The 16,008-nt window shown below is 45.5% G+C and overlaps 1 protein-coding gene across 4 annotated transcripts in view; it reads left to right on the forward strand.

The window, feature by feature from the left end:
• Nucleotides 1-907: 907 nt before the first annotated feature.
• Nucleotides 908-16,008, forward strand: part of arhgap17a (Rho GTPase activating protein 17a) — a 32,913-nt gene continuing 17,812 nt past the window's right edge. For 3 of the 4 annotated variants that reach the window (XM_047608796.1, XM_047608799.1, XM_047608798.1), the window contains exons 1-4: nucleotides 908-1,425; nucleotides 9,966-10,005; nucleotides 15,551-15,655; nucleotides 15,866-15,898. In XM_047608796.1, coding sequence (XP_047464752.1) covers nucleotides 1,373-1,425; nucleotides 9,966-10,005; nucleotides 15,551-15,655; nucleotides 15,866-15,898 — 231 coding nt within the window. In that variant the 5' untranslated portion in view covers nucleotides 908-1,372. The remainder of the gene's footprint in view (nucleotides 1,426-9,965; nucleotides 10,006-15,550; nucleotides 15,656-15,865; nucleotides 15,899-16,008) is intronic. The other variant, XM_047608797.1, reaches the window with a different exon arrangement.

Raw genomic sequence — 16,008 nt, forward strand, 5'->3', positions numbered from 1 at the left:
TAATACGTTTCAACATAAACTGAACATTAGAACAGTCATGAAGTGGGATTTAGTGCAGGACTATTACATTAGAATGTATTTGTTTTCACTACTGTACCTAATGCTTTGCAAATGAGGGCTAAATTCCCTTTAGTGTCCCGATGAGTCATTACAGAGCAGAAGGTCTTCTTCTAAATTAAATGCAGCCATCATTAATACTCAGACTTTAATAATCCGCAAGGTAAATTGCTTAGTCACAGTGGCTTAGTTGCACATAAAAGAAACGCGACCAGTAAAAGAAAGATAAAATAAAATAAACAATAAAATATAAGAAATACGTAGTAATATAAAAAGAAAACAGTGTGAGCGTGAAAATGTGCATGAACAAATGAACAAATGTACAAGAAATAGAGACGGAAGAATATACAGTATGTATACAGGAATGACAGTCAGGTGCAATAGTGGCCATTAACATGAATGAACGTGAACGAGGGCTTGTGTCACACTGAAAAATGACCAAAACGAACATTTATACATATAATTATTCAGTATACAAAGTGCAGAAGGCACGACATGAGCACCCATCAGGTTATTTCATTGTTGTTGTTGTTGTTGTTGTTTTTTTGTTTGTTTGTTTGTTTTTAAATAAGAGCTTACTGTAGGCTTTATATAAAGTGCGTTGGTATAACCAATTTGCACCATTTAAATTGGTGGTTTGTGCACTAAAAATATACCTGAGTGTGATTTTTGTTCTGCACTGCGCATCATTTGATTATTATGATCAAGGATTTGATTATTTCAGTATGTGAGTGGTATTGTCCCGCAGATTACATATGCAAATATATATATAAAGAAGCGTCTGTTTTGTCCTGTCCGTGTCCAGGAGGAGGAGGTGCTGGCTGCCAGATGTTGCTCAGCCCTAACGCTACTTCCTGCAGTCAGTCAGTCAGAGGTGATCTGATCTGCTCCGCTCAGCTCCACCGACCCGCTCCGCTCTGGGAACAAGCGGCCGACGGATTATCCAGCTCGGTAACATTAGCTCGTCGGCTAACGGTGAACACATCAACCCGGGAGAGCCATGAAAAGCCGCAGTGAAAGTTAGTCACGGCTCACTCGGGGACTTTAATGCACGCAGATACACAGAAAAGGAGGTTCGCGGGTCATGCCGTCGCCCCCCGTGGAAACTTTTCTCTAGGATTTCCACTTGGGAAAGGCTAGCTCTCAGAGGCTAGCGAGGCTGCAAACTATTTTTAATTGGCTCTGGGCTCAATGGCTCTCGCTTGTTTCTCCCTGTCATAGCGACAGCTCGGGAAATTGGAAGAGGCCCTGAGAAACTTCATGACAAACCAAAGGTTTTGAAGCCCGACTTCGGAAGACTGGCAAAGGAGCGACAATGAAGAAGCAGTTCAATCGGATGAAGCAGCTCGCCAATCAAACAGTTGGCAGGCAAGTATTTAATGATAATAATAATAAAAAGTCTGTTTACTGCACACTTTCAATGCTTGCGGATGTAATTCAGCTTTTTAAACCTTCACACCCACTGCTAGGCTCCGTTAACTCGCCGTCTGAGCAGTAGACTGGGAGATGAAACAAGGGATCACATGAGCTAAAGCACAAGAAAATCTAATCAGTGGAGGCTGTGTTGACAAGGAGGACAGTCTTTCATGAATGGATCATTTGCCATTAATGGCTGACAGCCGAGCTGTAGGACAGGAGGCTGTGAAGACACCTAGTGAGAGCTTGAATGGACGGCCGTGTTGCGAAAACTGATTTCAGAAGTGTGCAGGTTGAAATATGTAAATGGGGAGGGGGGGGAATTTTGGGACGTGCATGGAGGAAGAAATGAGATCAAATCGTAGTCGTGCAGCAGTCCGATGGAGATAAAATATCATGACGACCATCGGTGTGTCCCTGCCTGGCCGGGGGTCAGACCTCTGCTCCCCGGCCCCATTTCTGATCTCACCTGTGCAGATGAGCTCAGGCGTCAGGACGCTACAAGACGATAGTGAGGCAGGACTGATGGTGCCGAAGCAGTGAATGAGCTTTTCTACAGTACAGCAAGGTTCAGATTCTAGTAGCATTTGTGACACATTAGACATGCAGCGTCAACCGTGTAACCCAGGCTTTATGAGCTAGGTCAGTGTGTTACAGTGACAGACATCTGGTTCAAAAATCATCTGCTCGCCAGTTCGTGAGGTTCACTGGTGACAGAGTCTTGCAATAAATCCACATTCGCGACTGTTACACTGTTCAGTTTATGTGAGAAAGTTGTCGATTCAGCTGTGTGATGGGGGATGCAGTTTGTGGTGCTGTTAAACTGAATTGGACAGAAGACTTAAGGCTTTCTGTTATGTAGCCTAACCCACTGACTAAAACGGGGCCGTCAAAATAATAGGAACATGTGTGGAACAATTTTAAACACTGCTGTTTAACATAACCGCCAAGATTTAACACAGGACTATATTAGAATGCATTTGTTTTCGCTACCTAATGTACTGACTAGTGATCTTTCTTTTTCAATGTACAGAGCTGTCAGCTGGTGCTAACATATGAGGACACTGTGTAATCTGATATCTGATGTAGCGACGGAGTCAGGATGGCAGGTCCTTTTCATCATGGTCGTCCTCATGACTCACGGCATTATGCGAGGATTACATAGTGGTCAGCAGTGTTTGGAGCCACATCTGATGCAGCCAGTAACGGATGGTACCAGATAAAGGCCCCGCAATTCTTTATTGTCTATGTGCAAATATGCAGAGGCGGAATTGACTCACACAGGTTTGTCCTCCTGGTCTAAAGAGCGCGGAATGTGGATCGTTTTAAGCGGAGTGTTCAGGTAAAAATCAATCAGTCGGGCGTAAATGACCCGAGACTGAAAATAATCGCGCGTAAGCAGCAGACAGAGCGTCGGTAGTTGTTACTGGGGCCGAAAGAAAGTAGGTGGCTGGCAGCTCGCGCTAGACGGAGTAATTGCCATGTTGCCGTCCATTTCGGTGTTTATCTGATGGAAACGCTCATCATTTACAGGGAGAATCTGCTTCAATAATGTCCGTTGCAGCCAAAAACTTGAGGAGAGCAGGAGAAACAGAGCAGCTGGAATACTCATAATGTCCTCGCTGCACTGTACCAGCAGTAAATTAGAAGTGGAGAGAGCATAATGCACAAAACAGACGTGTGCATACCTACATATATATATATGTATGTATATGTGTGTGTGTGAGCGTGCACCAGTTGCTCGCTGGGGTTAATCCCGTGTCATCATATACATTCACGTCCGAGTGAAGGATCTGTCAGTGGTTGGATTTAGGACAAACAAGCGTACTCTGCTTTGTGCGTTGAGCTTGTGGCTGCTTGCGTATCTGCAGAAATTTTTGGAGTGCAAAAGGCCCTCTCCGCTGCCCCCTGGGTTCCTGCGATTGTGCGAAGGCAGAACACTGTGTCCAGCAAGCAGCCGCTCTGAGGAAATCTCCCCTTCTTCTTCTACAAACAGGAAACTGCCTCCCAGAGACATGCTTGTGCTTTCTAGAGAACAGGAGAGAGGCAGAGCGAGCTGGGAGAATTGACGTGGATTGGAGGTGAAACAGAATTGCGTGGAAAGACAGCGTGTGATCCACGCTGGGAAACATGACGAGGATATTTATCCCTCTGTGGAAGGTTGCTCTGGTTTGATGTCTGTGAACTCCCTGACCCTGTTATGGTCAGGATTGTAACACCTTTAAATAACATATGAACAGAGTATTAAATTAAAATCATGCTCTACAGAGGTGCAATGAAATCTGAATTTGACACTCTTGGTGTTTAAGTGGTTTGGTTTTCTCTGTTATCTCTGAGATAATGGCATCAAATATGATTGTCAGGCTATCGCTCTTAGATAAGCTTTTCAGTGGCCGAGAAAGGAATTTGATTATTAACTTGCATGGTATGGTCCGCTCGAGGAGTGCGCAGGCTTCCTGTAAGGTGCAGTTCAAAGGCAAAGACCAGAACAAGACCTCATATCCCCAAGGCCTGGGACGTACCATACGCAGATCAACCACTAAAACACATATCTCTGAGTGCGCTGAGCTCCCATGTGGTTGGAGTTTTTTTTATTTTAAGGAGTAGACCGTCCCAGCAGAGCTTTTCCAAGAGCTATGTACCACCGAAAGCTTTATTTTTGTTTGTTGTCATTGTCTGATGTACGGTATAAGCCGGCTGATGGTTGGTATGGCAATGTCAGATAGGTTTGCCTAATATTCAACATATGGCTAATGCTAGGAGCACAAACTTTACCAGTTTTTTACATTTTCTTCTGCTTGTCAGTCACTCAGTACGATTACAGGCATGCAAAAAATGAGTTATTGCCTTAATCCCTCTATTTGGACAATTTAAGTAAATGTGAACACGTTACTCCAACTAATATCAGAGTTCTCATCATCTGACCAAGACACCCAGATAATGCGATTGGAAATTTAATTTTCACCGGCATGTATACGCCCTAATTGGAGTTAAACTAGACAGCGCGTGTTGGAGCCAAAACATCCAAGAAAGCCGGTCACAGAAGAAGAAGGTAAACAGAGCTGGTGGAAGAACCACCTGAGCAGGAACATGGCCGAAACTCCCTGGAACGGTCTTTCTTAGGAACCAGTCCAGTTGTTTATTATATGACGTACTAGGTCAAGGCAAGGCATTCCGAAAGTCGAATTTTGAGCATAGCTCGATTAAGCTGTGCATGTAAACGCACTGGCTGTACATTTAAGCCACTAAGGAAAAGTTTGTGACGGAAAAGTACTCAACCTGTATTCTCACCTGGAGTGACAATAGCTACGACGTGGTTAGCGTTGCTAGGGTGGCTTAGGGTTGGGTCTGCCGTCGCCATCTGAATGCTTTCCAAGTGCTCCTTGACGTTGTTGGTGGCATCGCCTGGTGAAACCAGCTAGACCAACCAAATATGATTGACACGTCAACTGGTCACTGGAAAAGTCCTCTCAACTTTGATGTGTAGCGTGCTCTATGAAGTGGCTTCCTTTGAACATGTATTGTAGCTTGTGGTTCAATCAAAGCTAGTGTGAACGTAGCATTAGCCTAATGTAGAAGCTAAATAATACCCTAAAAACAAAGTACTGCAAACATTAATTGTTCTCATTCTCAGTTCCTTGTTACAAAAAAGTAGGTACTTTTTCCAAGATTTACAGTAACTATGAAAAAGTTCCTGTTGTCATTTGCCGAGGTTGTTGGTTGCCACGTCTTTCAGCCCCGTCCTGTGTGAAAAAGTCAACACAACTGCAGATGCTTTCAATCTCACACCCTGCTCTTCAGCGGCTACAACGTATACTGTTTTCATCCGAGCTTCTCCCCTCCCTCATTGTTAATAATTCACCGGGATTATAAACAGCCGTATTGTATAATCCCTTTTGATGCCATAACAACACAGCGGAGCGTTACGCAATTTCATGCGGATCCATTGTATTTGAAAGTCCTCGATTGACTCGAGAGGGGGCTCGAGTTGAAAAGACACTTCCCCCCATGGGGATCAGCGAAATGTCACCGCTGAATTAACGGGGATAGGCGACTCTGGGCGTCCTCCCTCATTCTCACCCGGCCAGTGCTGCGGGGACAATGAGGTGTGTCAGCTGGGCTGCCTGTTGTGGCTGTGATGAGCTCTAAAGGCTAGGCTGTTGTTTCAACCCAAATTATAGACGAAAGAAGATGTAAGTGGCACGACAGCGTGATGATCCTCGCGGTACGGCAATTATCATAATTAGTCTCATTTAGAATACTTAAGGGTAATCTTAACTTGTTTGAAGTAAATTGGGTCTAAAGCATATTCTGCTCAGGTAAAAAGTGAGCACAGCTTTTTTTTGGTGTGTGTGTTTTGGATATTTTCACTATTTGCATCCAAAGTAAAGCCCCGGAATTCATTATTAGAGCATTCACATAGTATAAGTACCAAAAGGGAAGCATCCTGTGTTGTCGTGATGCACAGCTTAGTTTGATCTCGGTCTAAGTGTTGTGTTCTTGTGTAGGTTTAGTGTTAGCTTAACCGCTCACGTAATCGGCCACATTAAGGAGGCTGCATGGGCTGAGTCACTCAATTATTCTCCCGGCTCCTTTCATCCAGGCCCAGTATCCATTACCTTACGCCTTAAGCTGCCAACTGTTGCAGCCGTAAGAGGCAGACCCTCCCTGAACCCTCAGCTCGCTTGATTGTGTTGAGTGGCTGGGAACAGCGGCTCTATTGTCGCTCCTGGCCTCAGTTTTCACTTGCTCCCTTCCCACTTTCATAGTAGATTGCCATGGTTACCATTCTGAACTAGCAGCCGCGGCCTGCGCAGCGAGGATCTCCTGTTGTTGAGAAGTCACATGCAGCGCACGGTGACACACTTTCTCCCAAAGGGTGCTGCTTCTGTGAGGCGCGACGGGGTCAGCTCTTTTTCGCCCCGGGTCAGCTGATGCCGGCAAAACAATTGTTGTTTTGTTTGTTGTTTGTCCTCTGACTCGGCAGCGCACGGCCCTTTTTTCTGTAACGCGCTGCTTTTTAAAGGTTGGTTGCGCAAGTGCGAGCGGCCGCACGTGATCGTTCGGTTCCCTTACGACCAGGTTAGGGCAATATTTGCACGTGTCGCATAAACGCCTCAGCAGGTTTCCCTGTTCACGGTAACGTCCGTGAGCAGGACTCAATTAAAGCCGGGCTGCGAGTCAAGCTTTTCTATTACCTTTGGCTCAGATGCAGTTTAGTCTGGTTTCCTTGGGTTGTTTTGATTTGATTCATCTCGTGAGCTGCAGAGGTCAATAAGTGGAACAGATTCAGACTGGTATGTTCAAAGACAAGGGTTTAAGCGGTGGAGATTTTTTATTTATTTTAATTTTTTTTTTGATTGACAGCAGTTCGTTGAGATCCCGTGTAAATTTATCAGTTTTGGACACTGTCTCCATTTTCTTTTCACCCTTTCCAAGTTCATGTTCTTTGCTTTGTTCCCACTTGCATTACAGTCACTCTGGCCATTCACTGAACTAGCAAAAAGTATTTGTGTGCACACAAACGTGTTTCACAAAGTGCGTGATTTATAAGAGTGTATTAGTGAAAGGATTAAGTGCACTTGATGAATACACTGGTTTTTAAGACCACAGGCAGAGCTGAGCAGCTTGTAGGCTGCACCAGAACATGGATTCCATGCTGTGGCTTTATGTGTCGCTTGTATGTGAGCGCGCGCGTGTGTGTGTGCATTGTGATGTGTGTGTGGTTCACGTTTCTTCTCCCGCAGCTATTTGGAAGTCTTGTCTGTAGGTTCTTGTGGGTTATGAGATGTGTGACCTCACCAACTTGGTTATGGCCCTCGTCCAGAGAAAATCTTTCCACTCATGTCGAGCCTTTAGATTATTCTGGTTGGCCACTTTTTGGAGTCTTTAACCCCACCCCCCCCCCCTCCACATATCTCACTATTTGTATTTCTTTCCTCCTGACCCCCAAACTATGGTTCCTTCTCTGTTTCTCCCTGCTCCCTGTCTCTGTGTTGTAATTGAAAGCAGCTGTGAGGAGGTAACTATAGTTCATAGAGAGCCGTTTTTGGAGGAGGGCCCAGCGTTCATTTGGAGCTCCAGTTACCCAAAATGCAGGCAAGCGACTGTCTGCTGGTCCCTTCAATTAGAGGAATGACTCGGAAAAGTTTGCACATCACGGAGGCACGGCGGTACCTGCGCAGTATTCATTTTGCGTTGCTGTAACGGGAAGGAAATGCTTCATGTGACAGTGGAGCACTTTAAACAAAAAGAGCGACGGTTAATTAGCTGTTTTTCGGTTGGTACTGTGTAATTCCTGCCCGACCAGTTGGGTATCATGCCTACATGTCAAGTATGTCAACCAGGAGTCACAAGTGTTGGAGAAATGGTGCGTTTTCCCACAGTACGTACAAAGAATTGGAGAATTATACTGATCAGCCACAGCATTAAAGCTGACAGGAGAAGTAAATAACATTGACCGCCGCAATGTTCTGCTGGGAAACATTTGGACCTCACTTTCATGTGGATGTTACTTAGACATGTACCACCCACCTAGACCAGACCAGGCCCCACCACCCCATAGCAATGACACTCCTTGATGGCAGCAGCCAACCCCAGCAGGATGCAGCCTGACAAACAAAAATGGTTCAGATGCACTGGAACAAGCCTGATCCACAGCAGCCTCTTCCCTCAACCCAAAGGACCCAAAGACCCCCAATAACAGCATCCTGTTGTCAGACACCACAGGACCCCCTCAGAAGACCCACGTCCATGTCCCCTGATCGGTACGGCACTGGCCCAGAGCATACAAAGACCCTAACGCCATGGTCTGATGTGCACCAACCCAGGAAGATAACTACACGTCACCCTCTAATTGATGGTTTCGGATCAATAAAGACGGAACATGTCGAGGAAAGGTTAACTGAGGAGTTTTGAAGGCGCAAGCATTTGCACGTCTTGTCTTCGGTGAAATTTCGGCGAAAGTTTCAGTTGCTATGAATGTGAAGCAGGAAGTAGAAACAACAATTAACCCAACTGACAAAAAAGACGCCGCTAGCGTTTTTTTCTGAGCAAGCAAGACTGACGAGCGCACGAGTATAGATGGCTCGTGCCAGCGTGGGCTATTTCTGATTTCTGGTTGTGTTCATTGACTCTTCATCTGTTATCTTTGCAATGACAATAAAGTTGAATCTTATCTAATCTAGTAATAACATATCCAATCAACGCTGCATGGGATGGATCAGTACTTGATTTTCAAGTAGACATGATGTCCAACTGGTCGAACAGGAATTATACGGTACCATCATAGTGAATTCAGCTTATGAACAGTCCTTTGTTTCCACAATGTGCAAACTTCCAAGTCATTCTTCTAATTGAAGGGACGTTCTAATTGAATTCAGTTGCAGTAACTGGAGCTCCCAATGAATGCTGGGTCCTCTGCAGCTCTTTTTCCTCCCCTCAGGTTTCTGATAAATGCCCTTTTTTGAGATTAAAATGACCGCTGCTTTCACAAAGTTTACAATGAAAGATATTTGCGTATTTTGTTCTATACACTTCTCTGCATCCTTGGTAGAGCCTTTTTCTTTAGTAGCCGTGTTGACTTGGCACATGTACATATAAGATATCCTACTTGGCAAAAGGCTAATTGCTGTCTAGTGTTTCTTAGGCTCACAATATAATTACTGTTTTGGAAATTGCTATCTCTTACATTGCTCATTATTACTTGGGAAAGTAATAATATTGTATTACATCACATAACAGAGCAACGCACCGTTGATCCCTAAACATTCTCTGACGACATGAAGTAGAGCACATAAGTCTTGGTGTAGTATGGTTGTATGTCCTCAACAATATAACACAAGAACCTGAAGTATGCCGCAGTCTAGGCACTGATAATGTGCCAAATGAACTCTCAGTAAAACCACAGCACTCAGCGTGACTTCAGTCATTGACCCCCTGACAAAAGCCACCAGCATTTGTGTCGGTGTTGATAAGCAGCCTGAGCTGAGACTCCGTTTCCCAGCCTTCTCCCTTTAAGTGAATCTAATCTGTCTGACCTCTTCAAGTCCAACCATTAGCTTACTATTAATAGGCTCCCGCGTAACCGGGGCTGTATGGGTAGTCTGTCCGAGACACCATGAGCCCAGCTAGCAGCTAGCCGGAGACACACCTGTATGATTCAAACGCTTTACAGGTCATCACTCGTTAAAAAAAACACGTCATATAGGATGTCATGCATAGACAGCTGTGACGTTTGAATGCAAACATGTTCTTTGCTTTAGCATACCAGCCGGCGCTCGGCTGCTCGAGCCGTGGCAACGCACTATAGAGATCCACCCTCTCCCCAGACATTCCCACGGATGACCGAGATGGTTTCTAAGCTCGGAAACCAGTCTTTCAGGAGTGTCGTTATTTGTTGGGCAGATATTTTCACGGTGACTGCATAGTGTGTTGCACTTCTTATCTGGTGTATGTCAGTTCTAATCTCTGTTGTCTTTTCTCACCCACAGAGCGGAGAAAACAGAAGTCCTCAGCGATGACCTCCTGCAGGTAAATCATTAATCAGACCATGAGCAGCTCTCAACATGGCTGCATCTGTCAGGCAGAAAGTATCGCACTGGGAGGCCTTACTCCACAGTGCTGTGTCAGCACCGGATAATGGTCTGGTTGCACTCATCATTGAGGGATAGAGGGGGCGGTGGAGGGGGTTGCTCTGGCTCGGTGGAACATTTGCGCATGGATAGAAAATACGACAAAAGCGGTAAAAGAGGTAATGCATGAGGACTGTGTTATGCAACTTTTACAAATGAGAACATGATTTGATAGGCAGTTCCCTTGGTTTCAGTCCTGTGTAAACTTTAGCTGAACCTCAGGTTATTTGCTGGTTGTACGTTGTGCTTGCAGAAATGTACTGATCCATTATCACAGAAGCTTGTGCGATGTGGAATGGATCGATACATTGTCTGTAATGCCACCTCTTCTGAGTGAAATCACTTTATATTTAGTTATTAGTACTAATACAGGATTGCAGTGACACAGCAATGGAAGTGGATTAATGGTGGTGAAAAAACATAAAGTTTAAAATGCTTCTGTCATTCATAGATTTCATGCTAATGTAAGTCATTCTAATTAGCTGAATAAAATTGTAAGGTGTGTTTATTATTTCGTTATTATTTTTTCGATAACTTTAAAATATCTAGCTTTATTAAAGGGTTTTGCAAAGCATTAAAATTCAAAACTGGTTCTTGTCGTTCTGGTCCTGTTCATGTTAGTGATACTAGTGCTACAAAGAGTGGAAATGTGACAGCAACGTCAGGTCAAGTATTAGGTCCATTCTATACAGTTTAATGAAAACAAAACACAAAAAAATGATCGGCATAACATTATGACCACCTATCTAATATGGTGTAAGTCATCAAAACATTGTGACTCATCAGAGAACAGGATGTTGTTAGTGGGGGCCTTTGGGTCCTATGGGTTGAGGGGAGGGGGCTTTTTGGATCAGGCTTGTTCCAGTGCATCCCACGGATGCTTGATCAATTTGAGATTTAGAGAATTTGGAGGTCATTTTTTCATGTTTTTTGATTCTTCCTAAACTGTTTTTCTGCTGCCATCAAGGAGGTTCATTGGTCTAGGATGGCGGTACATGTCTAAGTAACATCCACATGAATGCCAGGTCTAAAAGTTTCCATGATCGGTTCAAATGTTGTAGTATTCTGAAATGGACTAATTTCACTTAACAGTCAACCCTTTCACTTGTGGGGATGGCACCGGTGCCGACACAAACGGTAGTAACCAGACCGAAAACCAACTCAGATTTCGGTGCTTCACTTCGCCGCCACTGAATTTTTAACTATGGCCCCTTAGCTCTATTGCTGCGGCGACGCTGCACGTGATGTTACGATGTTTTTTCCTGCATGGACGGAAGTGAATCTTCAACATACCTAAAGCCAAACGGTCAAAAGTTGGGCTGTACTTCACCTCCAAAGCTGCAGACTCGGCAACCTGCAACAAGCGCTGGAAGGCGATATTGTGGAAGGGAGCTAACGCCTCGAATTTGATTAAACATCTGACGACGCATAGCATCTTTTTTAATACCGTCTTTGATGGCCTGCAAGACCCCACGCCAAGTTAGCACCATCCCTGTAGAGCATGTAGAGCAAATGCGTCATAATCTCATAAGCACCGTCACCGTTTCGAAAGTACCGGTTTGGCACCAGTATCGAGTAAGACCTTAATGATACCCGCCTCTGGTAATGAGGTAATTACAGAATGTGGCGCTTTCAGTCTGCTGCCTGTGCACATTATTGTCCTCATTCTAACTATTCCGCCTAGTCTCTTGAAAGCCTTTTAGTTTAGTTTACTTCTGCTCTGCGAAGGAGCTCGTCGGCCACCCCTCTCCATTGATTCGTCTGAGTGCTGCGATGAGACAGGCCAGCGCCGGACGCAGAACAAACCAAAGCAGTGCCAACCTCTAAGCGGTAGCTCGCTTTGTAGAGACGGAGCCAGAAAGTGTGTGTGTGTGTCTGTGTTTTCATGCCAATTAAACAATTAGATCCTCCTCCCTGACGGAAAGATCGCTAATCGGTGCGTTCACTCGGAATCGCCCTTGATGGAGATGACTGCCGGCTCAAGGTTGCTGACAGAGATCTAAATGACTCCGTTCTTGTGAAAGCTGCTCATGTTGGGACCGTCTTTTTTTGACGCTGGTGGCAGGTGGGGTTGGGGAAAACACTGGTTGCTCATCAAAGACATTCCAGCAATGGAGATTGTCTATCTGTGTGAAAGGGAGGCGTCATGAATGTTCAGACGGACTCCGCTGCCTCTGCGTTGCTCCTCGAGAACAGACACAATGTCAGACGCCCTCTATTCTTATTATCCTGCTCCACACCCATTTCTGCAGTCAGTCCTTAAACAAACAGAACTGACAGAGCTCCCAGTACTTTCCCCCTCCGAGATGAAAGGTGTAAAAATGAAATAAGCCTTTATGTGGCCATTTGAGTGACAGCTGGTGCATCGGGGCGAGACTCGTGAGTCGGCTGTCTTTGCCGTGATAGATGTGGACAGTGGTGACTGAGCGCTCCGGGCCATTTTCGCTGAAAAGAGGATGTCTTATTTTCACTGACAGCTGACTTTGACCGTTCCTCAAAGACACAATTGTTCTGACTCCGTTCAGCCGTTGTTTCCCTCTCATGCTCCGTTTCTCACTTTGGAGAAACATCGCCGTCCGACAGAGGAAGAGGGAGTGAGTCACGGGGAACTTGAACTCCCTCGACCCCCTAATTCCCAAGATGGCCTCTTCACTTCTGCTCCGATTCTCAGTTTGTCCCCTGATAAGCATAAAACACGGTACATTTGGTGACGTAAGGGCTATTTTTTGATCGAGGATTTTAACTTAATTTGCATTGTACATACTTCTCATCCTCTGCATCCTGTTCCACAACGGTTGCTTTGTTTTTGACGGAGCCTTTCTCATAAGTGGACAAGAGAAAGGGCTTAAACCCTTGAATTTGCTGCGTAAAAATGAGCCAAAAGATCATCTGATTTTTTTTTTTTTAACACAAGTCCTGAAAGTAGAGAGGAGAGCCCATTCAAACAAAATCAAATCATGCTTGCACATTCAATTATTTAAAAAAATCTGTGAGTTGCGAAAGTATGTCAACCCTTGTGCAGCGTTGGGCGTCACCCCCTTGTGCAGCAGTAACAGCAACTGAACTTCTGATCAGTTATCTACGGGGGCTCGGAGGGATTTTAGCCTGTTCCTTAGCATAAAACCTCTTCATTTGTAATGTGTTGGTGTGTTTCCTCGCACAAACTCCAATTCACTCGGCGTTCTGGGAGGTGTGGTCTGTTTGCCGAGTGCTAAACCTGGTAGGTCTCCACAGGGACCAAGCTTTCAGCCATTATGCTGCCTTTCGCCTTTTCATGTTGGAACCACGATAAGCCCAAAAATAAGTCTTTAGATGACTGACTTATTCTGCAAATCTAGATTTTGATCAACTTTTTAAGTGGGTCTTTACTGGCATTATATCTTTAGGCCCCACGTGGCCTGTGTTTGTTTTATTCTTAGCCAAACACAGGCTAAGAATAAGCCTCAGCGTTCATCCGAAGACCTTTCTGCACGTCGTCTTCCAGGGTGGGGTCGACCCACCCTGCGTTCCTGTGCCAGCTGTCCATTCCGTGCTGCTGCTCTGCGTACTACAGTAGCAGCTTGTCTATACGGGGCACCACAGAAACGGTCACAAATAACATGTTGTCCGCTCACAATGCCCCTTATAGTGCAGTGTAATAACTGCAGGCATTTAGCAGCCGTCTGTTTGAACACTTCTCTCACATTTTCCTAATTCTAACAAAGAGTATCTTGTTTGCGCCCCGTGGCTCATTGAATAATTTTACCCTTAATGCGTCATGTTGTGTTATTTTTGCTCTCAGGACTAGTCCGGACATGTTAACGTGCCCTCTCTTAGGAACCAATAAACAAACACAGCCACCCTCTGTCCCACTTATTATTGGGATTCCCTGGCCTGTGACACGTCATGGGATTGACCAAGTATTGACCTCATCACTTAGCGGGAGGAAAATCACACCCTTCTGCCTCTCAGCCCTCTTGGATTTGCACGCTCCTCCGCTTACTAGTGTTGCGTTTCACATGCAACTTTGTGACAATGGAAGGAAGGAGAATACTGCCATGTAATCCAAACATTTCCCATGCGCTCGCACAGGAACCTCGGTGGTTCTCCGAGCACAGGGGGGGAGGGAGGGAGGGATAGGGAGGGAGTGAGGGAGGGGAATCCCCTGAATAGTTTTGTGCCAGGTACTCGGTGGGCTGAGTCTAAGCAGCTCCTCCAAGACTTGGGATGTCGCGTGTGTGTGTGTGTGTGTGTGTGTGTGTGTGTGTGTGTGTGTGTGTGTGTGTGTGTGTGTGTGTGTGTGTGTGTGTGTGTACATGTGCGAAGTTGCGTTCCATTAAGTTTGTATTTAACCCAGCTGTTTCGGGAATGCCGGGGTGCAGCATGGGTCGGGAATGACGTAAGAACGCGAGAACAGAGGGAGGGAAAGGATAGCGGGGGGGCGGCGGCGGCGCACGGAGGCGGATATCTGCTGTGGAATTCCGACCGACTCCGTTTCTGTTTTTGGAACACAATTGTCTGGTATTTGGTTGATCCTCCCTCTGCATTTGTCTCCGTGTATTTTTTGCTCATGTTTCCCTCTAGACCTCAGTGTTCCCATTTATAATTGGAACATTGTTTGTCCCGACTCATAAGTACATGCTGATACGTCTGAGACCTTGAGAGACTCTAACTTTACTTTGGTTGCACTTTTTAAAATTTTTATTTTTTTTTTTTAAAACAGAAAACTGAATGGTTCCGTTTGGAAATGGTACAAAACATTACAGGCCTTTCACTTTCCCACAAGCGTTGCCAACTCGAACCAGTTTGCTGCATCATCGCGTCATGTCGGACGAACCTTCGAGGGGAGCCGAGCGGTGACTCGCAATCGTCGCTCCTATTCACGGGGTGGTGACAGTCGGCTTAATGTTGACACTGATTGTCCCTGAGAGACACCTGGCATGACGAGGGCGGTGAATGGTCGCCCCGCGGGGCTTCAGTTGGCCTCTTGTCTTTAGGCCTGAATAGCTGTGACTTCGGTCAATGACTGTATTATAGCTTGGCAGCCTAAAAGCACAGAGTGGATCTGTGTACTCGGCCTGGTGGACAGGAGAAAGCCTGTGCAATCAAAAAGGCCTTTTTTGAAGCCGAAGACTCCCTCGCCTTTGGTCACAGCTCGGTGGCCGTTGCTATGAAGACGCTTCCGATGAGTCATGTGTTTCAAAGATAACATTCCAGCGTTGTTCTGCGGGGACGAGTCTTATCAATCATGCGTGAACTTTGACCGCAGACTCCCAGAAGGGCGCCGCAAATCAAATGCTGCCACGGAGCCGGAGCGCGTTAGCCATCAGCAGCACAGATCACGCAGACAAATGAATGTTTTTGACGAAAAGCTCGTTGTGTAATTGTGATAATATGCAATGGGGTTTGTTTTCTTGTACGCTCTCGTTTGACGTGTCTCTTTCTCGATGTCTCTCGTTGCACAGATCGAGCGGCGCATGGAGTTGGTGCGCGTCGTGTCCCACAACACACACAAAAGGATGGTGTCGTGTCTGCAGGGGCACATCGGCGCGGACGCAGAGAAGAGACATGTGAGGCTTGTTACGATAATTTGCCTTCAAAACAAACTAAACCAACCAGTGTTTCCATGATGTGTAGTAACTTAATTTTTTGGAATCGTTCCCCCAAACAGTTCCCAGTAAATGCAGCTGAAAAAATGTTCCACAGTAGAAAGTACGGTCCATGATTTCTCTTTTGTTTGTTTTTTTCTACCCAACACCACCCACAAAAATGCACCACAGTCTGTACCACGACTCTATACAGGAAATGGTCAGGTAAAAAACACTTATTCCGCCTCTCTGGTCCTCAGCACCACTTGCTCCATTTCCCATTCCAGCATCTGTCATCTTTATTCACCGTGCATGACACTTCTGCCTTTGGGAGT

This window comes from Mugil cephalus, chromosome 16 (genome assembly GCF_022458985.1).
Source record: "Mugil cephalus isolate CIBA_MC_2020 chromosome 16, CIBA_Mcephalus_1.1, whole genome shotgun sequence".
Classification (NCBI taxonomy): domain Eukaryota; kingdom Metazoa; phylum Chordata; class Actinopteri; order Mugiliformes; family Mugilidae; genus Mugil; species Mugil cephalus.